General features: G+C 59.6%; 10 protein-coding genes across 10 annotated transcripts; 9 read left to right on the top strand and 1 right to left on the bottom strand.

Moving 5' to 3' along the window:
- Positions 1-517: 517 nt before the first annotated feature.
- On the bottom strand, positions 518-697 carry ABB37_09706 (hypothetical protein; the record flags this gene model as incomplete). The annotated part of the gene is made up of 1 exon (XM_015809338.1): positions 518-697. One exon carries the CDS (start codon positions 695-697, stop codon positions 518-520), a length of 180 nt encoding a protein of 59 aa, XP_015652013.1.
- An 840-nt stretch (positions 698-1,537) lies between these two features.
- Positions 1,538-4,201, top strand: ABB37_09707 (hypothetical protein; the record flags this gene model as incomplete). Its single annotated transcript, XM_015809339.1, has 1 exon — positions 1,538-4,201. One exon carries the CDS (start codon positions 1,538-1,540, stop codon positions 4,199-4,201), a length of 2,664 nt encoding a protein of 887 aa, XP_015652014.1.
- A 511-nt stretch (positions 4,202-4,712) lies between these two features.
- On the top strand, positions 4,713-6,878 carry ABB37_09708 (putative glycerol-3-phosphate acyltransferase; the record flags this gene model as incomplete). Its single annotated transcript, XM_015809340.1, has 1 exon — positions 4,713-6,878. One exon carries the CDS (start codon positions 4,713-4,715, stop codon positions 6,876-6,878), a length of 2,166 nt encoding a protein of 721 aa, XP_015652015.1.
- Positions 6,879-7,607: 729 nt separating this feature from the next.
- ABB37_09709 (putative DNA primase large subunit) lies at positions 7,608-9,662 on the top strand (the record flags this gene model as incomplete). Its single annotated transcript, XM_015809341.1, has 1 exon — positions 7,608-9,662. The coding sequence occupies exon 1, from the start codon at positions 7,926-7,928 to the stop codon at positions 9,660-9,662; it is 1,737 nt and encodes a 578-aa protein (XP_015652016.1). The 5' UTR covers positions 7,608-7,925.
- An 855-nt stretch (positions 9,663-10,517) lies between these two features.
- Positions 10,518-11,780, top strand: ABB37_09710 (putative mitochondrial cytochrome c oxidase assembly protein; the record flags this gene model as incomplete). The annotated part of the gene is made up of 1 exon (XM_015809342.1): positions 10,518-11,780. The coding sequence occupies exon 1, from the start codon at positions 10,992-10,994 to the stop codon at positions 11,778-11,780; it is 789 nt and encodes a 262-aa protein (XP_015652017.1). The 5' UTR covers positions 10,518-10,991.
- A 734-nt stretch (positions 11,781-12,514) lies between these two features.
- On the top strand, positions 12,515-15,830 carry ABB37_09711 (hypothetical protein; the record flags this gene model as incomplete). Its single annotated transcript, XM_015809343.1, has 1 exon — positions 12,515-15,830. Exon 1 carries the CDS (start codon positions 12,753-12,755, stop codon positions 15,828-15,830), a length of 3,078 nt encoding a protein of 1,025 aa, XP_015652018.1. The 5' UTR covers positions 12,515-12,752.
- A 561-nt stretch (positions 15,831-16,391) lies between these two features.
- Positions 16,392-19,628, top strand: ABB37_09712 (hypothetical protein; the record flags this gene model as incomplete). The annotated part of the gene is made up of 1 exon (XM_015809344.1): positions 16,392-19,628. One exon carries the CDS (start codon positions 16,392-16,394, stop codon positions 19,626-19,628), a length of 3,237 nt encoding a protein of 1,078 aa, XP_015652019.1.
- Positions 19,629-20,091: 463 nt separating this feature from the next.
- ABB37_09713 (putative acetyltransferase) lies at positions 20,092-20,720 on the top strand (the record flags this gene model as incomplete). Its single annotated transcript, XM_015809345.1, has 1 exon — positions 20,092-20,720. The coding sequence occupies exon 1, from the start codon at positions 20,172-20,174 to the stop codon at positions 20,718-20,720; it is 549 nt and encodes a 182-aa protein (XP_015652020.1). The 5' UTR covers positions 20,092-20,171.
- Positions 20,721-21,425: 705 nt separating this feature from the next.
- ABB37_09714 (hypothetical protein) lies at positions 21,426-21,975 on the top strand (the record flags this gene model as incomplete). The annotated part of the gene is made up of 1 exon (XM_015809346.1): positions 21,426-21,975. Exon 1 carries the CDS (start codon positions 21,559-21,561, stop codon positions 21,973-21,975), a length of 417 nt encoding a protein of 138 aa, XP_015652021.1. The 5' UTR covers positions 21,426-21,558.
- Positions 21,976-22,586: 611 nt separating this feature from the next.
- On the top strand, positions 22,587-23,735 carry ABB37_09715 (putative mitochondrial hypothetical protein; the record flags this gene model as incomplete). The annotated part of the gene is made up of 1 exon (XM_015809347.1): positions 22,587-23,735. The coding sequence occupies exon 1, from the start codon at positions 22,788-22,790 to the stop codon at positions 23,733-23,735; it is 948 nt and encodes a 315-aa protein (XP_015652022.1). The 5' UTR covers positions 22,587-22,787.
- Positions 23,736-24,082: the final 347 nt, after the last annotated feature.

A 24,082-nucleotide genomic window follows, 5' to 3' on the forward strand; every position in this document is an offset into this window, starting at 1 on the left:
ATCCGACGCCACGAAATCTATCTTTTTGGCCGCGATGGGCACCGGAGCCTTGAGGGGCGTGTCTACTTGGGGGACGGAGGGCTGAGGAGGGGCAGAGGATAAGCGGTTCTCCTTCTCCGTCAACGTTTTTTCCAGGCGCGATAGCTCCTCTTGCTGCACCGTGGCCAACGCTCTATCCTTGGCCAGGGCCTCTCGCGCCAATGCAAGTTCCTCAAACCCCTGTTGGAGCAGAGCAGAGCGCTTTTCAATGAAAGAACGTTCCTCTGCAACGAACGCCCTTTCCCTTTCCAGAGCGCGGTGCTCCGCCTCTGCCCTGCGACGAGGTGTAGACGGCGCCTTCTCTTGTGAAGAGCGCCGTTTCCCTTCGGTCTCGAGGCGGTGACGCTCCCAGCTTCCCTCCAACGCTTGCCTCGCGGCAGCCTGGCTCTTCTCTTGTTCCGCCAGCTGTCTCTGGCGGTCTTCCACTGCGGCCCTTTGTTGCCTTACCTCTCTCCTGAGCTGCTCACACCGGCGTTTCTCATCGCTGATCGCACGCCGCTCGTACTCCAGCGTCATACGCTGCTCCGTCGCCTGATGGCCAGGCGCCTGCGACTCGAGGGCGTACTGGTACCGTTGGTCCTGGCGTTCCAGCGCGAGATCCGACCGCAAGTTCTCGCGGGTCAAGTCGGTGCTGCATCACAGCCCGTAGACAGGACATGTGCTGCTGCAAGAACGAGAAACGCTCCTGCTCCCAGAAGGAGCGGGAGTCGTCGAGGTCTTGAGAGACTGTGACCCGCGAGGTAGAGTTCTCGAGGAACTTCTCTGCGACGGCGCCGTGCTGCTCTCCGAAGTGGACGTCAACAATCGGGGGGAGGCAATTCTTCACGTTCCGCCAGGGTGCCATATTGTCACCCTTGAGAACCGATACACCGAAATCGGACTTTTTCACCATGTATGTATCCTGGAAAGTTCTACCTTGGTGCGCAAAGGTTATCCTCGCCTCAATCTGCTCATTGCGAGGCAGTACTTCGGCTACAGCCTGTCCCAGCCGGGTCCAGTTGTCCTCAGAAATGGTCTGCTGAGTGTTCGTGGTGAGCATGATTTGTGGCGAGTATAACTTGGGTATGGTGTGACGGAAGAAAACAGCGTTTCGTGGAGAGAGGTCGACTGGAGGAGAGAGAAGAGAAAGGGGGAGTATACAACATGAAGCTTTCGATGCATCTCCCGGCGAATTTTTCCTGGCGCAAGCTTTCAAAAGGCACAGCCCTTCCTGTGTGTGTGTCCATCAGAGCTTACGGTGCTGATCGACGCAGAGGCTTTCTCGCTTGCCTCTCTCACCATTCCAGCTGTCCTCTCCCTCCCTTTTCATCTTCCCGTTGAACACGTTTTTTCCATCGCGCACGAATAGAATGCGACGGGTGGAGAGATAAACTCCCGGAATACGCAACACAGCGGCAACGCTTTTTAAAAGGTAAATAGTTCTCTTTTGTCTTCTCGTGTAGCCGTTATCGACGTTCTCTTCCGTGCTTTTCTCCTCTCGCTCAATGAGCCTCTTACAATGGAGAATTCCGAGTTGAGTGAAATCATCTTAACGGAGGCGGCGCGGTGCGCCCGTGGTCGCCTCGACAGCGAAGCCTCCGCTCGTCTCATCCGCTTCTTGTACGACGCGAATGGACGCAACCACGTGTACCAGTGCTGCCTCGACCTCGCCCAGGACCCAGGACGGCGACAGCGCATTATGATGCTCCTGCGCAACTACGTTCACAGCTTCCCGCCATCCTTGGCTTGTCTGCGCGCCATTGAGAGCTTTTGTCACCTGCACTCCACCGCTGATGTGAGTCAGGAGCTGCTGAGGCTGACGGAATCGCTGCTGCGCGAGGCGCCGCTGGAGGGCCTGGCGGCCCGCATGACCCCGTCGTCGAGGTTTGGCTACGCCTCGGAGTTTTCTCTGCAGTCCGATATGCCGTCGGCTGCACCTTCGGCGTCCACGTCACCCGCGAGCGGGGCGGCCAACGCAGCGAGCAACAACGCCAACCATCACGTGCCCGTGACCGCCGTGCAAGAAGCCAAATGGATGGACGTGTCCGTCAAAAAGAACGAGTTGCAGAAGTGCTACGCCGAGGTGGTGTATCGGCGGGTGTGGAGCCAGCCGTACCTGGCGCAGTTCCCGCTGCTGTGCCTCGAGTCTACGGTGGAGCGGCAGCTGAAGTTTATGTGTGCCTTCTCGGCCAACTACAAGACGAACCGCAACGTGGTGCAGGCGACCCTCTTCTTTATTAAGCAGCTCTGCGACGGGTACGTGTCGAAGCTGCCGCTGCAGGACGCGGCGCTGCACTTCCGATCTGTCACGGTTTGCTATGTTCCCATGCTGCTGGATATGATGGAGAGCGACTACCTGTGCGTGCGCAACCACGTCTACGACTTCATCCTGAACCTCGGCGTGCATCTGCAGCTGGTGGACCCGGCGGGCGTCTACCCGGGCTGCACCGAAGCGCTGGAGCAGGAACTGGTCTGGCTGCTGCTGACCATTACGAGCCGTCAAGCGGTATTGAAGGTCAGTGACGAGACAACGTGGACGGCGGCGGCCAAGTGTATTCTCGCGGTGATGCCGCCGCCTTACCAGTACCTCACCGACTGCCGCGTGCTCTTTCAAGTTCTGCAGCTGCCTGGGCTGTGGGAACTGTACCCCGAGGCGTTCAGCACCTTGGCGACGGCCTTCGCACGCAGTCTGCTGCGGAACAAAGACGTTGATGCCCCTGCGACGGAGAACTTAGTCATTGACGAGGCGGAGCTCGCCAAGCTGGGCAACTTTGCCGTGCCTGCCATCCTCACCGTGTATCGCCACTCCGCCACGCCCGGCTCACGAAAGGCGCTCTTCCAGCTCCTGCTGGCCTACGCAGCGCGGCGGCAGGGTCTGCAAAGCGTGAAGTATGGCGGACGCACCGCCAGCCAAGTCCTCTCGCTGGAGGCGCGCGCCAGTGCGCTGCGTGATTTAACATCGGTGGACTTTTTCTGGTACGTGATGCCGCTGCTGTATTACATGTCGGAGAACGTGCAGCGCGAACTCCCGCGGCGCATCGCGGACGGTCTCGTGAAGAGTGACTTCGACGGCACGACGAAAAGCTGGAGCGTGGTGCTGCCGATGGCGGATCAGGTGCTGGGGGTTCTCGCTGACGACGCGGAGCTCGCGAGCAGCGTGCAGGCGCGCTTTAAAGCCGTCGAGGATCTCCGCCGCAAGGACGAGGCCGCCTTCATGGCGGCCCTGCAAGACTTACTGAATGAGGTGGCCGACACAGTCCCGCAGCTCGTCGAGGAGCAGACGGACTTGGGCGACTGCAAGGTGGACAGCGCGGCGTGGCGCCTGGCCTTTGTCAGCCTGCGGTGGAGCGCGCGGTATCTTCCGGAAGACAAGCACCGAGCGTTGACGGAGAAGCTGACGAGGAGCTTGGTCGACTTCAAAGATGAGCGTGGCCGGACGCGCAGTCGAGCGCGCATGGGGCACCTGTGCATCTGCCTTCTCTCCTCACTCTCGGTGCTGTGCCGCACCTCGGCGCGGCGCGACATCATCACGTTTCGCGTCGTGTTGGAAGTGCTGTTGTTTGACCGCAAGGATCCGCTAGAGGTGCGGACGGCGCTGGCGCTGTACTACCGCCTGATGGAGTACATCTGCGAGCCGTCCAAGCAGGGCCGCTACGCACTGCACACGTCGCGGGACATGAGCAGCATTTCTACCATGATCCTCCGTGAGAAGTCGCTGCGCATCCCGGTGAGTGCGGCACAGCTGGTCAGCGTGCGGGTGCTGTGGGGTCTGTACCGCAGTCTTTCGCTGTCGCAGGAGGCATCCGTCTGCAGAGCGCGGCACGTGCTGGTGCTGATGCTGGCCAACTGCTGCACCGAGCGCAGCGGGGTGGAGGTGCGCACGTGGAAGACGGTGTTGGCGGATCCCTACTCCCCCGTCGCGCTGCTCGCAGCAGAGAAAATCCTTTACCTTTCCAGGGCGGAGGAGAGACCAGTAGCGGCGGCTGCTGCAGCGGCGGACGCCAGTGCTGACCCAACACGCGACATCTATCACGAGGCAACGCGCATCTTGGAGAAGGGCCTCGCTGGCAAACGCGGAAAGCCGCCTGTTGGGTTTGGACTACTTCACGAAGACAACTTTCGTGACGGGGAGCGGGGGGAGAGGCCTTCCATGAAGGCGCTGCGAGAGATGGCCTTTTCGTAGGAGCAGCGATGCGCGGGTGACGTTTCCGATTTCTATTCGCTTTTGTTTGTGGCGTCTTTGGGGCCTCGCAGAGCCGCGTTGGGGTGCTTCTGTACTGCTTTGGTGACAAGGGAAACGAACTCATTGAATTGGCAGCGGTGCAGGGAGTGTTGTTCACTCTTGCGTTTGCGCTGCACCGCACGGGATGCACATTGAAAGCGATGGGGACACGACTTCTGCGCCTGTGAGGTGGAGCTCCCTGCGTCTTCTTATTCTTTTTTGTGTCAGCGCTCTAATTCAGCAACATCAACTCTCTTCCATGGCCTTCTCGACACATCTCCGCGGCACTCTCCTACGCTCCGCCCTCGCGCGTGCACGTGCAGCCACGAAGCAGCACACCCACTCCCGCACACGCGCGTTTAGCAGCAGCGTGCACGTGACCAATTGCCGTCTGATAGCGTGTTAAGGAACTTATATACTCTTTTTACTTGCACTCCGGCAGCGTTCCGTGTTCACGCACACACATCGCCGAATGTCTGCGTCGAACCGCTCCGTGAAGTTCTCCTTTTCGGAGTCGTCAACCGCCGAAGCGCCGACAGAGCCGCCACAGGATGCCGCCGCACCGCCCACAACCACCGTGGGGGCGGCCTCTGCAGCACACGATGCCGCAGAGGCCGAACCCGCAGCCGTTCGAGCTGCCATAACAACGGCGGAGCCGCCAACTTCCGCACCATCACCATCAGCGCCTTCTACCACCACTCCAAAAGCGAACGCAGCGGCCCCGCCCGAACCGGCAACGCCGGCACCTCCTGCTGCGCTGAAGTCCGCGATGAAGTCGAAGGACCGCATCGGCGGTGCCCCCCGCCGCAGCGCCTTCGTTTACTGCGAAGAATGCGGGCAGAACGTGCCGGTCGAGGAGTGGCCGGACCATCGTGACCGCCTGCGCAAAGTGAACATGGTCGAACAGGTGAGCACCTTCCATGAACGCATCGTGCGCTTTTTCGGGGAGCTGCTCATGTGGATACTGCGCAGCGTGTACTTCCGCGAGGTGACCGTGGTGGGCCGCGAGAACATCCCTCGCGCCGGCGCGGTGGTGTTCTATGGCAATCATCAGAACCAGTTTATCGACGCGCTGATGATGAACTCGCACTGCGGCCGCCCGGTGCGCTTCCTGATGGCCGAGAAGGCTTTTCATCAGCCGGTGATTGGCCGGGTCGGCCGCCTCTTCAACTCGGTGCCGGTGATTCGCCCGCAGGACGTGCCGCTGGTCCCCGGGGAAGGAGTGCTGATCAAGACGAGCGATAGAACGATTCTCGGCGAGGGGACGAAGTTCTCGAAGCTCAGAAAAGGCGACGTGCTGGTCTGGGCGGTCCCGGCGTGTAAGAAGGTTGTCGCACAGGTAAGTCGCATCTGCAGCGACGCGGAGGTGGAGGTCACCGTGCCGATCCCGCCGGAGCACGTGGTGTGTGCGCCGACGAGCTACAACTCTTCCCGCCGCATTGATCACTCCGAGATGTACGCCAAGGTGTATGATACGCTGCAGAAGAACGACTGCATTGGCATCTTCCCCGAAGGCGGCTCGCACGACCACACGTCACTGCTGCCGCTGAAAGCCGGGGTGGCGCTCTTCAGCCTCGGCGCGGCGGAGCGCCACATCAGCGTGCAGATCGTGCCGGTGGGCCTGACCTACCTGTACGGGCACAAGTTTCGAAGCCGTGCGTACATCGAGTTTGGCGAGCCGATCTCGCCACCGGCGGAGTTGGTGCGGCTCTTCGACACCGACAAGCGAAAGGCGACGGGGCTCTTCCTGGAGCAGCTGAACGCCGCGCTGCGCGCCGTCACCATCAACGTGCCCGACTACCAAACGCTCAACTTTCTGCACTCCTTCCGCCAGCTCTACCAACCGCCGAATTGCACGCTGTCGGCGCGCGACTACCTCCGCCTGATTCGCCGCCTGAGCAATGTGATTGAGGAAAAGAAAGGCAGCCCCGACTTCATCGAGTTCCGTGAGAAGGTGGAGAACTACTCCGACTTTTGCAGCGCGTTGATGGTGCGCGACAGTCAGGCGGCCACGCTGAAGCAGCTCCTCAACGCGGACAGCGAGACGCCGCAGGTCGAGCTGCTGCTGCGCCGCACCTTTGCGCTTTACCTCATGGCGGTGATTCTCGTCCCATTTTTCCTCGTAGGGCTCCCCATTGGCGGCGTTGTGAAGTACTTCGCACTGAAGCGGACGAAGCAGGCGCGGTCGGCGAGCGCGGTGAAAATTGTCGGTGCCGATGTGACGGGCTCCTTCAAGATTCTCATCTCCTTCGTTGTGGTGCCCGCCGCTTTTATGTTTGTCTCGCTGGTTGTGTTTCTTTACACCGACCTGCGCACCGCCCTCGTGGTTTTCTTTTCCCTCCCGATGGCCATGTACGTGTCACTCCTAATCTTGCAAGAGGCGATTATGGAGCTGCGCGCAGCCCTGCCGCTGTTCATGTCGCTGGTGTCGCGGCACAAGCAGTTCAAGAAGCTCTACGAGCGTCGCGAGGACTTGGCGAAGCAGGCGCGCGCCATCGTTCACAAGTACGACCCCCAACTGGAAGAGGAGATGAAGGTGTATGTCGATATGTGCGACAGCGACAATGAGCTGGACCGCGAGCCGTCGCTCTTCTCCTTGCGCTACAGCGTGCGCCGACGTCAGGCAACGAACGCGTGAGCGGGGACTCGTCGCGAACGTGGGGGACACCGGATGTACTGCCCCGACACCCACAGTGCAGGATTGAGGAAAGGTGCGGACAGCGGAGGGGGGAGGGAGGGGGAGGCCAACGAACAACGCAGAGAACTGCCTACGTAACTTCTCATGCGAGCACTGCGCTTCGCTTCTACTGTGTGGAGACTTCATGTTTTCTTTTGAGTTTTCTCGCATGAACCGCGATCGCGGACTTCGCTGAGCGCGACTCTATCTACACATTTGTGCTTTCCGGTCCTTCGCCCTCTATCACCGTAACAGTACGAAGGGATCAGCTAGCGGCACACGTGAGCGAAACTTCAAAACTAAATGCTTCTATTCCTTCTCATCGTTGCTCACAAGCACAAACAAACGGACAAACACACGTGCATCAACAGTCGATACAATGGCAATGGAGAAGATGAGTGTCTGCATTTCAACTGACGCCGTCGATTCTCTGCCCATTACACCGACGGAAGGACCACCGTTTATGACGGTTACTTACGCAGCTCGGACGGGTCTTTCTAATATTATGCCATTTAGTTGTTTTGTTCTTCTTCGCTTTGCGGAGGCAGCAGCACCGCATTGGAGCGTCTCTTTGTGGTGGTGGTTGTCGTCACAACTCCAGCAAGGCCTCGTAATTTGGGCATCACCTGTTGCTTCATTCTGTCTTTCTCTTCTCTCGACTTCTCACCCCTGCAACTTGAAGTAAGCAGCAGCAACATCAGCAGTCCTGCTTTCAGGCCGCCTTGTACGCGTTGAGTACTCTTCTACCTGCGGTTCCGTTTCGTTGGTAACGTCACCAGCTCTGATCAAGTAAGGGGGTTTTCATCTCTGTTAGCCCCAGCAGCAGAAAGCGGCGAGAGACAAGAGTGGACTCGAAGCAGCACAAGTCGATTCGTGCGCTCCACGTATTAAACGAACTCTCTCCATAATAGAAGGTCTAATCATAGATCAACACTTTGTGTTTTCTTATATATCCTACCGCAGTCGAGGTACATCCTGCACGTGTACAACGAAACCGGACTCTTCATCATGCAGACGATCACAGCCAGTAACACCGCCACCTCTCCGCGGTCCAGCGTCGGCGGCCCTCTCGAGAAGCCACTCGGTGCCACGACTTCTGCCGAGTGGATGACGATGTACGAGCACAAGCCACACGGAAAGAGCACCCTCTTCGAGCTGGAGGCCATGGTGGCGAAGCGTATGGAGTTTTTAGCCTGGATCGATCAGCAGGTGAACTCCCCGCAGACGAAGAGCTTTGAGGCTGTGCTGGACGCCATTGTGGCTCGTCTGCCGGAGGAGCGACGGTCAAGTGGAGTGACAGAGGCGGCTCGCGGTAAGGTGGCGGTCTCGCTCGGCTACGACGACTCGGCGGGTGCGGCAGCGAATACCGGCAGTGGCGTGGTGATCGGCGGTCGTCGCTCCTCCTCCCGCGGCTCGACGGGCAGCGCTGCCGGTGGCAGTCAGGTAGCGAGCATCGTCTTTCAACCCGAGGAGGATGTGACGTCACACCTACTCTGCCGCTTTGCCTTCTGCATGAGTGAGCGCTGGCGGGACTGGCTGGTGAGGACGGAGCGGGTGCTGTTGACGGCGCGCATCAAGATGGAAATGGCGAAGAGCCCCTTCACGTTTTTGGTCGATTTGATGAAGCGGAACGGCCTGCCCTGCGCGCCGCTGACGGAGAAGCAGCTCGCCGATCCGATGCTGCACGCGTATTTGGAGTATCGCCGTGCGAAGGCCGACGGCGCACGGGAGTCGGAGGGACGAGCAGAGAACTACTACGCCGTGCCGTTGTCCCTCGCGACGCGACTTATCAAGAAGCGCAGCGTGCTCTGCCGTGCCGGTCAGGCCATTCTCTTTCGAGACCAGGTGCAGGAGGTGTTCTTGACGGTCTTCTGCGCTCACCTCAATCGCGGGCTGCACAGCGCCTACCTCGCACGGGCTCAACAGCAGTCCCTCAGCGAGGAAACGGAGAAGTCGACGGTGATGTCGATGTTGGATGCCTTCTTAGAACAGTTTATTGCCGCGCCGACGGACAGCTTGCAGGAGGGCGTGGCCGGGGCGGTGAAGGCCGGTGACGTGCAGCGCCTGGCGCAGACCCACTTCCCGCCCTGCATGCGGATGATCGACGCCCATTTGCGCCGCGGAGGGCACCTGAAGCACCACGGCCGGTTTACCTACGGTCTCTTCTTAAAGGCGATCGGGCTGTCGCTGGAGGATTCGATGGAACTGTTTGCGACCCTCATGACGGTGAAGGGCGGCGGCTCGGTGGAGGCGTTTGCGAAGACGTCGTACGGCTACAACGTGCGGCACAACTACGGGGTGGAGGGTAAGAAGACGAGCTACAGCTCGGCGTCCTGTGCAACGCTCTTGGCGCTGCCCCCAACGGTCGATCAGCACGACTGCCACGGCTGCCCTTTTCGATTTCGCGATGAGGGGGCGTTGCGCACGGTGCTGGGGAAGGAGGTGCACAACCCCAAAGGCCGCGACTACCCGAGTATTCGTCCGACCGCTGGTGATATCGAGGATATCGTGAGCGACTGCAAAGGGCAGCACTACACTCGGGCGTGCTACAAGTATTTCATGTCGACGCACCCCGACGCGCGGCGGGACACGTTATTCCGCTCCCCGTACGAGTACTACAGTACGAGCCTCGAGTCGGAGGTGAATGCGGACGGTGTCGAGTCTGCGCGATCTTCCGCCAGCCCTGGGAAGCGTACGTCGGTGTCGCTGAATGAAGACGCGGTGCGGACTCGCACGTCACCGTAGATGTTCAGGGGCAGACACGCGAACGCCCAGGTGACGTCCGCGTGAGAAGGACCGCCTCCCCCTGCTGCTGTGTGTCGCGCACATCTCGCTGAGCCATTTCTTTCCATCATTCAATTTTTGAGGTTTTTACTTTTTATTATTATTTGCTTTCTTTTTGCATAGAAACGCTCGTGTCTCCGTGCTTCTTTGGTGGACGAAGAAGCGACCAACGTCGAGTGCGTCTCTCTCTCCCCGTCGGCAGCGCGGCTGTGAAGCGTGTCGTGCACACGTGCAAGTCGCACCGGGTGCGTACGGACGGGAACCATCCCAAAATAGAGAAGAGGCTGGGCGGGCGGTCCGTTGCGTTGGGGACGCAGTCGGCTGAGGAGGGCTCCCCTGCACCTGCACCTTTCCCCCCGCCAACACATTGCTGGGCTGTTCGTTCCTTGTCTACGCGAATTGAGTCTCGCGGCGAAACGCGAGGTGGTTGTGTGAATCAAAACGAAAAGAAGAGCAAAGAGGAGAAGGAAAAGAAGCGCAAGCCGACGCAGGGGGGAAGCTGCAGAGAAGATTCTTTGGTGGTATTTGCCCCGCGCTTGTTGCGCCGCGTTGATGCGGCATGTCGAGAGCAGTGACGTGAGCCGTCGTTGCGTGCGCTGTTGCACGAGTGTGAAGGCGATGCGTCTTGGCATGTGTGTCGTTGAAGTAGAGCATGGTGCATTCTCTTTTTGGCCTGGCGGTGAACTCGCGAGCTCTTCGTGCTGGCCCTCCTCGCTGCGGTTCGAACGCCTACACATTTTGTTCCGTCAACCACCCCCTTCTGTCTTGTGCAAACAACGTACCCTTCTCTTCCACTTATGATTATATGCATACGTAAGAAATGGATCTGGAAAAGGTGGACACGCCACGAGAGAACAGTCATCGGTGCTGCGGTTTTTGATTACGTCTCCACACCATTGCATTTTGAAATTATTAGCTGCTTCGCACCGTGCAGGTTTACATCGAAGCACACGCGCACACGTGCAGGCACCATCAACATCACCGTAAATAGTTTGTGTACTTAAATTCTTAGAAGGTCCGCTGTGGTACATCATTCGCCCCAGTAAAGCTGTGCCTTTCTCCCTTTCCTATTCCCACGAAGGTAAGACTGCGGAGTTCAACCGATCTACTTCGGCGCCGCTAAGGCTGCTCGCTCTGCCTGGCAGTTCTCACTCGCTTACGCACTCGCGTGACACGCCCACTGGACCGACGGCCTCCTCGTGCGAGGTTAGAACTCAGTCGTCGAGTAGAGTCGACGCTCGAGCGTGAGTCGGTGTCTCGGAAGCGCAGCACAGGAAAGAAAAGCACACGATGCTCCGCCGCAGTTGGGTGTGGCGCTGCGCGGCGGGTATGGCCGGCGGCACTGGCGCCGTTCCTCCGAACAAGAATGGCACTGCGGGGGCGGCTGGCGCAAAGCCGGAAGGCGCACATCAGCAGCAGCAGGGCTCCCAACAGCAACAGCAAAAGGGTAAGCGAAAATTCCGCTTAGAGAGCGGCTACGACGGGGCGAAGAACTACGACGAGCGCGGCCAGTTCTTCTCCGCCTTTCTGAGCATGGGCATCATGTCGCTCGGTCTCACGTTTCTGTTCGTGCCGCTCTACCGCATGTACTGCGCCCAGACCGGCCGCGGCGCGGATCCAAAGTTCTACACCCCCGACGCGGCGCGGGAGCGGGCGCAGCAGAACAAGAACTACCCGGTGCCGAAGAAGCTGCTGAAGGTGCGCTTCCTCAGCGACGTGGGCAACACGATGCCCATCGCCTTTGTGCCGCTGCAGAAGGAGGTGGAGGTGCTGGTCGGCGAGCCGGCCCTCGCCTTCTACTCCGCGTACAACCGCAGCAACCGCACGCTCCTCGGCGTGTCCTCGTACACGATCGCACCGCCCGAGGTGACGAACTACCTGAACAAGATTCAGTGCTTCTGCTTCGAGGAGCAGCGTTTTAAGCCGCATGAGCTGGTGGAGATGCCGGTGTTCTTCTACATCGACCGCGACTTTCTGAACGACCCGATGGTGAACTGGTTGGATGAGGTTATTGTGAACTACACCTTCTTCAACTTGGAGAAGACGAAGGACTACATCTTCCGATCGAGCCCGCGCTAATCGGGAGGAGCAGCACCAAGATGGTGAGCGTTTTCTTCTTTTCTTTTCTTTGTCTCTTGCTGTGAAGTCGTGTGTTCATCCCGTCATGCCAGCCCGAGAAGACTTACCGGTTGTGTGACGTGTCTTCTCTTCTGTGTGTGTTTTTGTTGCAGAATGCGCGGTCCTTGTTGGTTGCTGATGTCTGCCTACACGATGAGCGGGTGCTCTGGTGGCTGTGCGGAGCTCATTGGCGTGCCCGGGTGCACGTGCGTCTGTCTCTTTGGACCCCCCGTGGTGGTCAGAGCAATGGTGTCGCGCCCTTCTCATCTTTCCTCCGTAGCTGATGCTTCCAGCATCGTTTAGTGATCACAAATTACGATTTCAGTTTTTATTTCTCTCTCAGCGCTCCTCGCGCGCGAACTCTCGAAAGTCCACAAAAGAAAAGGAACGTTAAAAGTGTGTTGTGGGTCTTTTAGCCACGTCGATGCACACCTGCACGCGCAGGCGGTGACCGACGAGGCTCTTCCTTTCCTGATGGCTGTGCAGGAGCAAACGAGAAGAACGGTGGTGCAATCCACGCCCGCACCCACCACCTGCACTGCGCGTCGCTCGCCGAATGAAACGATGAAGTGCGGTGTGGTGTGTCAGCACCGAGTCGACATGAAGGCCGTTTTTTTTTCTTTCCCTGTTGCCGTTGCCGGTGTTTCATCTCTCAGCGCCCTTCGCCTTCATTATATCTCGCCGATGTGGATTTCAGTGGACCTGTAGAAGCACCACAGCACGCGCGCGGTTCCGCCTACAGATGCCCACGCTCCGTCACACACGTGTGCACACCAAACGTCATGAAGCTGCGAATACGTGCTCACACACCTCTGTAGAAACCAAAAAAAAAGCCAAGAGAGATACTTACACAAAGAACATATCATCATACTACGCAGGCTGAATCAAGTGGAACTTGTCCAAGTTCTCTCTCCTCCTTTCTTCCATAGAACCATGGCCACCACTATCATCATCGGGCGCAAGGAGCTCTTCTCTTTTGCTGAGCGGTACAGCTCTCGCCGGCTGGTCGACTACAGCGGTCTCGCAGACGGCGAAGTGTTGTGCTGCCTCTTCAATCTGGTCTTCCCCGAGTTGCGCCTCCGCCCAGCCGCGCCGCAGACGCACTCCTCGACGCAGCGCGGGCACGTGAACTGGGAGCTGCTCTTCCGTCGCTTCGCGCGGCTGCGCATCCCGCTCGATTTCTTGCAGCCGTCGGCGCTGCAGCAAAACAGCGTGGAATGCGGCTTCTCCACGTTGGTGCTCTTCTACTTTCTCCATCACCTCTCCAAGCGGGCGGACTTCTCGGCGGAGTTTGCGCTGGACGTCGCGGAGGACGTGACGGCGTACCTGCAGTCCACCGACTGCATCGCGTCGCTGCTGCTCGGCAACGCGCTGTCGTGGTCAGCGATACCCGAGGCGCTGCTGCGGACGGTGCAGGACCACCCGGCTTTTCACACAACAGCCGACGAAGCTGTAAAGGCGGAGGAGGCGGCAGTGGAGTTGTACCGGCGCAACTTCACACGGCGGCAGCGGCGTCCTCGAACGGGGAGCCGCCACACGAGCAGCAGCGCAGACAGCTTCCGCAGCAGTAATGGCAGCCAACACCGTCAAGGTGCAAGAGCAGCATCCACCACAAAAGCAGGTGAGAATGTGGTTGAAGTCGAGGATATGCCAAAACGACGTGGAGAGGGGCTAAGCAGTCCCCGAGCCGAGGCGATGCAGCGCACGCTTCAGCAAGTAGCACGCAACGACACCGCTGCGGCGTCGTCTTCACCAGAAGCGGCGCGCAGCGCTCCATATGGGGAGCCCAACGACTTTTCCAGAATCGCCCTCACAGAACCGCGTCTGACGCAGTCGTCGCCGAATGCCGGCTCTGGGCAAGTCGGGCGGGTGAAAGCGACAGAGTTGGAGGGGTCGCCGCTGCCTCGTGCTCCTTCACATGGCCCGTCAGCACGGTCCGAAACGTCGCAGCACCGGCAACAGAGGCGGCATTCGCATCTGTCCTCCGCCAACGGAAGCTACCGCAACTCTGCCTCACGTGCGTCCTCGACGGCGTCCTCTCACTCTTCCTCCTCCACAGTGCCGTCGGAGAACGAGTTTGATAGCTCGCTCGAAGGAAGCGGCGTGCAGGGGAGCAGTACCACAGTGCATGATCTATCACGTCGCCCGCCGCCTTCTGCGTTTCCAAGGGCTTCTTCGCCGTCGGCACAGGCGTCGTCTGCAGAAGCAGACCGCACCAACTCTTCTTCTTCTTCAGTGGTTAGCATGGCGTCCTCCCACACTTCACGGCACACACAACGCCAGAAGGCTTCACAACAGCGACCGTCATCGGCATCGCTGAACGACCCACACACGTCGTATCGCGCCGCACCGTCAGTTGAGCGTCGCCACTCCTCCTCTTCTTCGCTGAGTAAACAGGAGCGGTCTGCCATGCGCACGCCTTCGCCGCCTTCACTTGATGTCGGTGGTCGTGAAGACGCCCTCGAAGCCGCGCTGCGGGCGAAGGAGGAGGAGTGTGAAGCGCTGCAGATGCGCGTGGCCCAGTTGCTGAGTCTGCTGGCAAATGTGAAGGCAACAGCCATGGCAGCCGCTCCCGCCCACCCCCACCAGCAGCGGGAGGAGCCGAGTACACAGCCGCCACCACCGCCGGCGCACACGCTGAGGGCGTACGAGCAGCGAATGGAGGAGCTCGAGGCACAACTCCCAGCACACAAGAACGACGCGTCTGATTGTTCTTCTCCGGAGCGCACAGCGGCAGACGTGGAGGCGGATATCCGCGCGTTGACGGCTGACGTGGTGGATGAGGAGACCGGCGGGACCATCGACGTCAACGCAACGGCGAACCTCCTGCACTGCCTTCTACTGGAGTGCCTGCACGACTCCCCACGCAATCGTGAACAGATGCAGAAGTGGCTGTGGTCGATCGTGGCCGCGCATCACACCGTGCAGGGCCGTCTGCTCGCCGCAGTGGAGCTGCTTCGCACGACGACGCAGAGGCGGCGAGGACGTGCAGTGTCACCGGCTCCTTCGTCTTCTGCCGCTGCTGCTTCGCCTGCGCCATCGCGGCCTTCGAAGGTATTCCGAGTCTCGCCGGACACGACTGCGCCGCCACGCAGCCAGTCCACCGTTGCCGCCCCCTTCGTGATCGCCGGGTCCACTTCCTCTTCTTCCGTTTCTCCGTCAATGAACAGCGTTCGAAAAGGCGAAGAGCAAGCATCTGCGGCTGCTTCCGAGCTGGCACACCTTCGCACTGTGTTTTACGCGGAGCTGGAGAGGCTGCACGACCGGGAACACGCGCTGCAGGTGTCCCTTCAGACATCCGAGGCGCAGTGTGCCGCCACGGTGCAGCGCGCGGTGCGTCGGGAGCGACTGTGGAAGCAGCTGTGTGCAGAGGTGTACGCTGCAGAGCAGGCGTCGTTTTACATTACGGAATGCAGCGTCGCAGATGAAGTGGAGACGTGCCTGCGGCAGCGCGATGTGCACTACGGGAACGTGGAGCGGCTGACCCAGCAGCTCGTGGAGGACCGTGAGGAGGAGATGGAGAAGGAGGGGTGCAACGCGCGTCACGTGACGCAGCCTGAAATGGAGAAGAAGCGGGAGTCGTGTGCGTCTCTGCAGGCGCTCATCACACACCTCAAGGACGAACGAGCGGAGCTGCTGGGCGACGTTACTCGGCTGCAGGACCTTGTGACGGAGATGCAGCAGGAGCGAGCAGCGGCGCCGCAGACGTTCTTCAAGCCGCGGCGCGACTCTCTTCCTTCTGCTGAAAGAAGCAATGGGGGAATGGATACTGCAGCGACGGTTGGTTCTCGCCCATCGCAGCTGCCAGTGCCGCCAGCCTTTCGTCCCCTCTTCCACTCAACTGCGTCTACCACGGATGCCACGAACAGTGAACAGAACTCCTCTGCTTTACACTTGATAGACGAATTCCACTCAAGAGCAGCTGGCTTCAACGGCGGAGCAACACGGCCGCTGGCTCGCGGGCTCTCTTCCTTGTTGAGGGACGAGAAAACAGTGTACCCCGTGGCGTAGGCGATGCGTCGGCAGACCTTGCGTCCTCCTCCTGCTTCTTTCTCCGTCCTAAACCATAGAATTCTGTCTTTTATATATATATATATATATCTGTGCTTGCACAACAAAGTAATGGTTCTCTGCAACGCCATCCATAAAGGCTTAGACAAAGACGTTTGTATTCGACGAAGTGATTAGGGCAGCGTCAACCACTCCAGTGATACTGGATAGTTGCTGTCGAGTCCAGTGAAGGCTCGCATCTCCCCCTCCCTCCCTTCCGACGCGGCGTACAGACCGCCGCAACGTGTGCTTGCCTGCGTTTTCGGGGTGAGTGTGGGGTGCGTTCTGTTTTTTGCTGATACGACACGAATCGAGGCGGGGGTTAGACCTTCCGATAGTTCCGGTGGTGTAACTATCCTGCTTTTCTCTATATCTCTCGCCCCCTTCATCGATCCTTGTACAGCGACTGCACGGACATCACTACCCATCTCTTACTTACTATGATTACTATCATAAATTCGCGGTACATCACCTCCTCCCCCTTCTTATTAGAGCGATACAGTGACACACACGCACACATCCATGTCCATCACCGCAGTCAGCAGCAGCAGTCGCGGCTCGGCCGGCTCTGAAGAGGTCGAGGTGTCGGGCCGTGGGCGCGGCATTCGCACCATCGACCTCCCCGCCGTCTTCACCACACCCAAAGAGTGCGAGATGCTTTCGGCCATCACGGCATTTGATCTCTCACGCAACGAGCTGGAGGAGCTGACGCAGCTGCAGCCCCTGCGCTCCCTTGTGCGACTCAACGCGAGTTACAACCACATCTGGCGCTTCGATGGTCTGCCGCTGCGACTGACGCAGCTGAACCTCGCGCACAACAAGCTGGAGCACCTGGACTACGTCGGGCAGCTTCTGCACCTCCGCGAGCTCGACGTCAGCTTCAATCGGTTGACCAGCCTGGCCGGACTCACGCCACGGGTTCCGCTGGAGGTGTTGAAGGCAGAAGACAATCGAATAGAGCGGACGCTTGGGTTGGAGGGGGTGCAGACGCTGCGGCTGCTCTCTCTGAGCAATAACTACATCGAGGACGCGGACGAACTTTTATTTCTGCCGACCACACCGTCGTTGCAGCTGCTGAGTCTGACCGGCAATCCGGTAACGCGCGTGCGGCGCTATCGCACGACGGTTGCACAGCTTCAATCAGCCGTCGTGTCGCTGGATGGCGCGCCTCTTGTGCGAGAGGACGACGAGGACGAGGGGAAGTACGGAGCCGGCCGGCGAGGAGATCGCTCTCTGCTCGAGACGGGGAGCAACGCACGCCCGCACGAGACGCAGCAGCGGCGGCAACAGCAAGGCCAGTCGGTACACCAAGATGCGGAGAGCTCCTCGTTTGATCGATGGAAGGAATCGTCGGCTCATCAACGCCCGTGGGGTGCTTCCATCGGGCACCGGGCCGCCACAAGCACCTGCACGTCAGAGAACGCGCGTCTCGACGAGTCGGGTTTGACGCCGCGTGTGGAGCCGCCGCGACCCGTCGCACGCGTCAACGCACCAGCAGCGGCCGCCACCACGACCACCGCAGCGAGCGCATCTTTCAAATCTCCAGCGAAGCTACTTGCCGCCGCCGCCGCGGTGCGGCGTGACGCGGCCCGTGGTCCTAAGCGGACACCACAGACATCGACATCCGCAAAACAACGAGTCGGCGCCTCGCCATTCACACCCACGGGGAGGAGCAATCCAATGACACAGCAAAACCAGGAACAGCGGCAAGATGGAGAAGAGAGATCAGCTTCTCGACGGGCGGCGGCCACAGCTGTGGCCGCCGCTCCCGTATCACCGCCTGCCGCACGGGCACGTCAAGACCAGCCGGAGCTTTCCCCGCCCTCTGCGGAGTGTGTGGGCAGACTCCAAGAACCGCAGATGGCTGACCGGGATGCCGACGACCTCAGCGCAGAGGTCGAGGCGAATTCGACTACGCCTGCCAATGCCGGCTCGGAGCAACGCGCCACACACACAGTCAGCAGCGGCGGCGGTTACGCGTCGCTTTACGCCACACCGGCTGCGCAGCATAGCGCCAACACGCACAGCCTCAGCAACAGCAACGGTGGTGGCAGCCGCCTTGGCCGCTTCCCTGTGCCGTCCCCGGCGTCTCTTCAGCGCTCCGCCGTCTCGCAGGAGCTTGACTCCACCACCGCCCAACTGCACGACAGCCTCGTCGCAAAGGAGCAGCTGCACAAGGAGTGCCAGGCCCTCCGCCACAAAGTAAAACACATGGAGGGGCAGCTGGGTGACGCACGCAGAGTCATCTCCCAGCAGCTGGCGGAGCTCTCGCAGCTGCGGCTGGAGCGCGACGCACTGCGACAGAGCGAAGCGGATGTGTTGGAGCGGCTGGAGAAGGAGAAGCGTGCGGCAAGGGCGCGGGCGGGGCACCAGGCGGAGGAGGTTCAAACACTGCAGACGCAGTACGAGCGGATGAAGACGTTCTACGAGGCGCAGTTGGCGGACACCCGCCGCGAGCTATCAGGTGAGCGTGCCCGCCTGCTACGCCGCGCCAAGAGCGCCAGCAGTGACAAGGATGATGCACCGCAGGACGGGAAAGCGAACGAAAGGGAGAGGAAAGACGAAGCTGCTCCGATGGGGGTGGAGCGGCGATGGAAAGCTGGCAGCGCAGCCCGTCCTGCGCGTGCGTCTCCCCAGTCAAAAGCCGCGGCGCCGTCGTCTCAGGGAGCGTCCGCACCACCGGTGCGACCACGCGCATCAGACGCCATTGTGCATCGCGAGGACGATGTCGTCGCAGCCGCCGCGGTGGAAAACGATGGCGCTTCTATCCCGTACTGGCCGCCTTCTGCACCGGCTGACGACGTCGCCCGTCAGCTCACCTCCTGGCTGTACAGCAGCCTCACCGCAGCGAACAACACAAGTACCGACAGCAATGCAGAAGTGGATCAGCAGCAGCATGCGGCTGCTGAGCGGAGCGTGCAGTACTGGAAGAAAACGCTGGCGTCACAACATCCGCCGCCCTCCTCCTTGCAACAGTCAGCGGAAGAAGGTGGAGGCACATCCGATGCCGCCGCTGCTGCGGTGGTGGCGCGAAAGCTCCTTGAGAACTTCGTCGCGAGTCACCTCAGCCGCTCTGCGGTCCCTGCGGAGGCAGATCCGCTGATGCGTCCGGAAACCAACGAAACGACGAGCAGCACCGGGGCGCCGGTGTCTGTGCCGGTGCCAGCGGAGTCCGTCCAGTCTCCTCCGGCATTGCCCTCCTCTTCGCGCTCTGCACCTCCAGGAGCCACCGCCGCCGCAGCCGCCGCCGCAGCAGCAGCAGCAGCGGTGTCCGCGCGTGAGGCGGCGGCGTTGAAAACGTGCAGCCTACAGGACAGCGATGCAGCCGTTGCCGTGCCGCACGCAGCTGCGCCCGATGTGACGTCCGCAGCGTCAGCGGGTTCTGTTCCTTCACTTCCCACGCCGGTCGGTCCCGCGCCGCATCAACAACAACAGCTGCTGCCTCCCCCCTCCCCACCGCCGCCGCCGCCGGCGCCCGCAACACAACTTACATCCGCCGTGGCAATCGATGAAGGTGCGACGGAGCGGCTGGCGGGGGTGGAGGAGGGCGAAGGTGATGGCGAGACCGCGAGCAATGAAGGGAAAGGCGGCACAGAGGAAGACGATGCGGGAGACACGGTAATGCTGTCTGCACCACCTGAGCTAGCCCACGCAGCAACGAGCACGACGTCAACAGCCGCCGCTACGCGAGATCAGCGTGTGCATGCGGCGAAGGAGCTGCTGAGAGATATGGAATTTATGTTTGAAGACGCGTCATAACGACGTACCTGTCTGACTGGCGTAATTGACTGCCCTTTTGCTTTGCTTCTATCTATTGCTGGAATTGTTTTCTTGTTTGATTGGTTGTTCTATAGAAGCGCTCTTCCAGTTGCGCATCGCCATAGAGAATCGCGTGCAACCTCTCAACTCTGCCAGAATAGGAAAAGAAACATCATTCGCATCTGCGCAGTCAAACCGATGAAGCGTGAAACACCGAGCGAGGCGAAAGACAGAAGAACGCCACGCCGGCTGAACAGCTATCTTTAAAAGTAGAAACGGACTTTTCTAATAAATTCTCTGCGAACTAAAGCGAAGTGTACACGCCCCGTCAGCTGCTTTCGTGCTTGGCAGAGTGCGCAGCTCGTCAGCACTTCTTCAGCCGGCGCTCTTCCTTTGTATATCATCTCACCTTTTCTCTTTCCACCATAAACTCGTTCACACACGTACAATTCCTTTCCAAACAAGGTCGCATTCCTTTCTAGTGTAAAAAGAAGGAAAAAACACACTTTGGTTGCTGTACTCGTTATATCGATCATCACCATCATGTCAGCGCCGTACGAGGAGAAGAATTTTGCGCCGTTGAAGGGGCTGCACCTCCGCGTTACGGGCGGCGGGCGTCTGACGGAGCGCATCAAGGTGCTGGACCACTACTGCTTCCCCATCAAGTATCAGGAGTCCTACTACAGCAATTACGTCCGCTCCTGTCTCCATCCTTTTAACCAGGTGGCCTTCTTCCACGACCTCCTTGTCGGGTCGATTACGTGCCGGCTGGAGAAGGCAGAGGAGGAGGGAGCACTGAACCTGTACATCATGACGATTGGCGTCCTGGAGCCCTACCGCAACATGCAGATCGGCGCGCGCCTGCTGCAGGCGGTGCTGACTGCGGTGTACCACGACGCGAAGGTCCGCATCGCGGCGGTGACGCTGCACGTGCAGGTCGGCTCCCCGGCGCTGGCGTTTTATCGCCGTTTCAACTTTGAGGAGGTGCGCGTGGTGGAGAAGTACTACTCGGACTTGGAAGAGTGCAACGCTATTCTGCTGCGCCGCGTCGTGCCGCAGCCCTTCTTGGAGAGCCACAAGAAGTCAAGGTGATCAACGCCTTGGAATTTGTTTGTGGGAAGGTGAGGAAGATGGAGAAGCTCGAACGGGTGACGACGTACTCGCTGGCTGCTCGCGCGTACCTCATGTAGATGAGTATATCTCTCTCTCGCACGGCCGCCAACGTTGGTGGATGGGCAGGGATAATCGGTGTCGTTGCTGCGGAGGCATGTGCGCATCTTGGTTTAAGACGCAGGCGGAGTTTGCACGGAGGTGCAGCTCACCCGCGTGTTGTCGTCGTTGACTTTCCTTTCTGATTTTCTATGTCTAACTAATGATGCCGTCACCTCACTGGCTGACAACCCAAGTCGCTGAACAGAGTAGCGCTGGGGTTTTTAAAACGATAACAGCTCAGACGAGATGAAGCCGCAGGTTTTGTTTTCTGCATTTTGCAACAATCAAATTTCTTTCACAGACACACACACACACACACACACATCTCTCTCCCTGCTCTGCGGCTGCCACCAGCGTGTTGTGCTGGCGCCTTCTGGCAGCGCTTTACCCTTCAGCTGTCTTTCGTGCCCTTATCTTGTGGGTGGATAGCGGTGTCACACAGACAGCCGAAGTGAACAAGCCTCTTCTCCAGCTCCCGTGTTCCCGTTACGGCTCCCTCACGCTGCCTTCGTCTTCTTTCCTTTCGCTCGTTCTTCTCTTTGCTGCACGATTCCAAACGCTGCATCCGCCGTGCCGCCATCGACTAGAAGGAAAGGGCTTTTTGTTCTTCTCTTCCTGAGTCTCTTCTACTCGGTCGTCGAGCTAACTGCGTAACGTGTACGCGCATATACATATATTTATTTATTTTCCATTAAAGACCCGCTCCTTCGTGTGCGCGATGCCCTACCACGCCACGGGTGAGAGCCGGGACTCGTACATCACCGGGGTGCGTCCCGGCTGCCGCTACGGCGCAGCGCACGACGTCGAGAAGCGCCGCGACAACTTGCCGGACAACGTCTTCAGTTACATTAAAGAGGGCGCGCAGTGGGAACAGCGGCAGCAGCGGATTGATGAGGAGGCCCGGGCACGCACGCGGCTAGAGATGTTTGCGCGCCCGCCGAAGGCGCGTGGCGGAGCAGCAGCAGGCAGTTCGAGCGGTTCCCCGCAGGCCACCGCTTCCTCACAGGTGCGACGGTTGGAGCAGGAGTCGGCGAATCGCGAGCGCCATGCCGCGTTGACGGAGCTGTACGCTCGGGAGCGGCAGGAGTGGGAGGAGAAGCTCGGCAACCGCGGACTGGCGATACAGCGCGCTTAGCAACACAAACACTTAAATAAACAAAAAAACGCTGCTGCGTAGTACTCTACCGGTGCTCTCTCTCTCTCTCCGCTCGGTGATGCTTGTATGGATTTGCGCCGCAGCTGTTGCCGTAGACACACGCACACACCGAAGCACGAAGCAGGACGGATGGAGGCGAATCTAATACGTGCGACCCCCGACAATTGTGCTTCCCCTCTCCCGTACGAGCTGCTTTTGTTTTCTTTTTTTCCTTGACACGATGTACATGAGGATCTACTTGCCAGAAGACATTAGTTCGCACAGAAGAAAGTGTCCGTACAGGGACGATAGCTCCGATCTGCGGTGGATGTTGCGTGGACTGTGCGTGTGTGTGTGTGTGCATGCGTGTGTTGTGGGACTTGGCACCGACAGTGTCATCCGCCAAGTGTGTTCGGTGCGGCTGACTGCATGTTTTGAGCACCGCACAGCTCATGTTGACCCTCTGGTGGTCAGTCTACGTTTGTGTATGTCCTCCCGCCTCTCTTTTCCTCTAATCTATCTCCTCTCGGCTGTCGAAACACCTGTTATCTCGCCGTGTCGTGTGGCCTCCGCATCCGCCGCGACGCCATTTTTGCTTTGTATCTTCGTTGAGATCGGAAGAGTAGTAGGTATAGCTGGGAGGAAATCCACGAGGCCAGCTCAGGAGAAGAGGCGCCGCTGCTGCTGCTTTCCCTTCTTTCTCTGTCTTTCTCGGTTGAAGCCCCCCTCGCGCACTCCACAGGCGCAGCTTCGCTGTTCGCCTTTTCGCGTTGTCTCACATCACACCTGTCGAAAGGAAGGAGATAGAAAAAATGGCTGCCGCTGCTCCGCCGCCGTCGCATTACTCCTTCGCGAGCCTGAAGACGCTGGGCTTGAGTGCTCCTCAGGTTGCCCTCTCTCGCCAGCCGCGTCTGCGTCCGCATGTCGGGCACCTGAAAGGGCTCGTCTACCCCCTCCCGTACTACGCCATGTGGCGCGGTAACCACAACTCCTACACGTACAACACCGCCACGCCGGCGCGGTGGGGGGAGGGGATGACCGGCGCCATGTACCATCAGCACTACGCCCACGCGAAGTGCCCGACCGACTACGGCCGCGGTGGGCGGGAGTTTCAGTTCCTGTCCGTCACAAAGGGCAAGCTGGTGAAGAAGCCGCTTCCGACGGTGCAGTACGTGGACCCCAAATCGAAGCCGCAGTGGGTGTTCAAGTCGTGGCACAACCCGCTGACGGCGCCGAGTATGTGGGAGCGGGAGGTGCAGTACGCGGAGCACACGCCCGAGCACACAGGCGCGAAGCGGCCTCTCGCCGTCGTCGCGCCTAAGACGTATCACAAGCATTTGTTTCTCATGCACATGGAGAAGGTGGTCGTGACGGTGTCGCCGCTGATGTTCGGCTACGGCCACACGCTGCAGAAGGCGGCGCTGGACTTTTATCGCCGTGCCCTCAACGCCCGGTCGCCCTTCCCGAACGACAAGGTCTTCCTCTACTACTCCATCGATCACATTACGCCGAAGATCGAGGTAACGTGGCTGGACGGCGCCGTGTACACCCCGCCGCTTATGGAGGGGGTGAACGCGCAGGACTTGATTCAAATGGTGATGGAGCAGGCGTGGCTCGCGGCGGACCGGATGAATGCGGAGGGCCGCGTGCTGAACCCGATTGCGATTGATGACTACAAGTGGGATCAGCTGATTGTGTTTAAGCAGAAGCGGGCGAAGGGGGCGGACGCCGCGAAGGGCGGAGCCGCCAAGAAGAAATGAGGCGTCGGAGTCGGAGAGGGAGATGCGCTTTGCTTTCCTCACTCGCCCACCCCTCCCGCGCGCTCTCAACTCTTCAAACGAACTCGCAGTGGCGGTCGGCGGAGTCGCCAGCTTGTGGTGCGCCTCCGCGCTGTGCGCTTGTCGTTTTGTGTTTGGGCTATTTCAGTTCTGGCGAGCTTCGGCGGATTCCCTCCACGTTTGTGGCATCACAAAAGAGAGGGAAAAAGAAAGTGAGAAAAGAACGTTGTTAAGGAGCAGCCAAGCCAAAGAGGCGTGGCGATCAGATTTGGATTCTCTCATCTGCTTTCCTGCTGCTGGAGGGGACGCAAGAACCTTCAAACTGGCGC

This window comes from Leptomonas pyrrhocoris (genome assembly GCF_001293395.1).
Source record: "Leptomonas pyrrhocoris isolate H10 chromosome Unknown, whole genome shotgun sequence".
In the NCBI taxonomy this organism is placed as follows: domain Eukaryota; phylum Euglenozoa; class Kinetoplastea; order Trypanosomatida; family Trypanosomatidae; genus Leptomonas; species Leptomonas pyrrhocoris.